Here is a 1,432-nt window from a genome sequence, read left to right on the forward strand (position 1 = left end):
CATGGGCAATCTCTAGCGTAGTGATCCCGGCCTCCACACCTGGAGCATATTTCCCCGATCCGTCGCGTCGCTCCGTTACGGAGCGGGCAGTCCCTGCTCACATGTCCCCTTCCGCTGCACGCGTAGCAGCGCGGGTCCGAAGCATCATTCCTTCTGTCGTCCCTGTTCTCTCGTTCGCGTACTAGGTCCGGCTCCCGCCCGCCTTTAGCCCATCTACGCGTGGCGTCCTCTAAGTCTCGCCGGAATCGCTGGTGGTCTTCGCATAGATCCTTCCACGGTGCCGCCATAGCAGCCAGTGCTGCGGCGGCGTCTCGCCAGTCTGCGAATCTCCTTGTTCCCCCTCGAGTTACCTCTCTGAGTATTTCACCTGGCAGGTTGGCCAGGTAGTACCCCACCAACATATCTGGAGCCACCGTCACCCCTTGAGCCACAATGTCCGCAAAGCGCGCCGAGTATGCGTGGTGGTCGCCCCTCCAGACATTCTTCGCTATCATGACCTTCATCCGTTCCAGAGTAATATTACAGAACTGCTCACAGAATCGCTGTCTCAGTTGCTCCCAATCAGTTAAGGGTTCTCCAGTGCGACGCAGATACAGCCAGAATCTCAAGGCGTCTCCTCGCAGATATCTTTTGAGTTCTTCTCCCCACAGCCGTTCTTCTAGCCCTCTCTCGATGAAATCTAACTCTGCAAGGTCGAGGAAATCCCTCATGTTCTTGCCGTCCTCGTATCCGATGGACCTCTGGGATGCCTGCACTACCCCCCGGGCCATCTGAGCGGCAAGTTCCCGCAAGAATTCGGACAGACCTGGATCCATCCAAGCTTGGTCCCCCACGGGTTCCTTACTCCCTCCAATGTCTCGGAACCAGACTCTCGGTCCCGATCGAGCCATCCCCGCGGTGGGCGGGTCGATGCAGTGATCAGGTTCCGTTCGCGGCGACTCCATAGGGTAGTCCGCGGCTTCTTCGTTTGGCTCAACTATATCCTGCATTTCGGCGTCCGGTTCAAGTGGAGGTCGTACTACTTTCCCGTTGCGTAGGTGCATGTTCTCCCCCGTCCCCGCTGAGGTGTGGGGTCCCCTTCGGGCTTTAAAGAAGAGGGTCTTCCCCTGTAATCGAGCTCGAAATCCTGCCCGGATTGTTTTTAGAAATCCCGGAACAGCCCCCAAATGTAGTGAACAGCCGTCCAGCACTGTTACTACGTATGGTCCCAAGACAAGCCCGACTTAGGTGAGCGCTCGGCTCTGTCGGTCGAAGGTACCTGATTAATAACTAACAGCTGTCTGAAACCTTAATCGACCTTCTTCGATGGAGTTCATATCATTTCAAGGTGAGGAAAATCCCAGAATAATAGAACTGAGAGCTGACCCTCACTGAGGGTCAGCGTCCGAGTCGCGTCACAGCACCAGCCTCGCGCGCTGCCCCGCTGAGGTCA

At 56.7% G+C, this 1,432-nt stretch overlaps 1 protein-coding gene across 1 annotated transcript; it reads right to left on the reverse strand.

Annotated features, from left to right (window-relative positions):
- Nucleotides 1-101: 101 nt before the first annotated feature.
- On the reverse strand, nucleotides 102-989 carry ENH_00041710 (hypothetical protein; the record flags this gene model as incomplete). Its single annotated transcript, XM_013580813.1, has 1 exon — nucleotides 102-989. A coding segment is annotated over one exon (888 nt), but the record flags the coding sequence as incomplete, so codon positions are not given.
- Between the last annotated feature and the right edge of the window lie 443 nt (nucleotides 990-1,432).

Source organism: Eimeria necatrix, genomic scaffold (assembly GCF_000499385.1).
Source record: "Eimeria necatrix Houghton genomic scaffold, Enh_scaff3090, whole genome shotgun sequence".
NCBI classification, from domain to species: domain Eukaryota; phylum Apicomplexa; class Conoidasida; order Eucoccidiorida; family Eimeriidae; genus Eimeria; species Eimeria necatrix.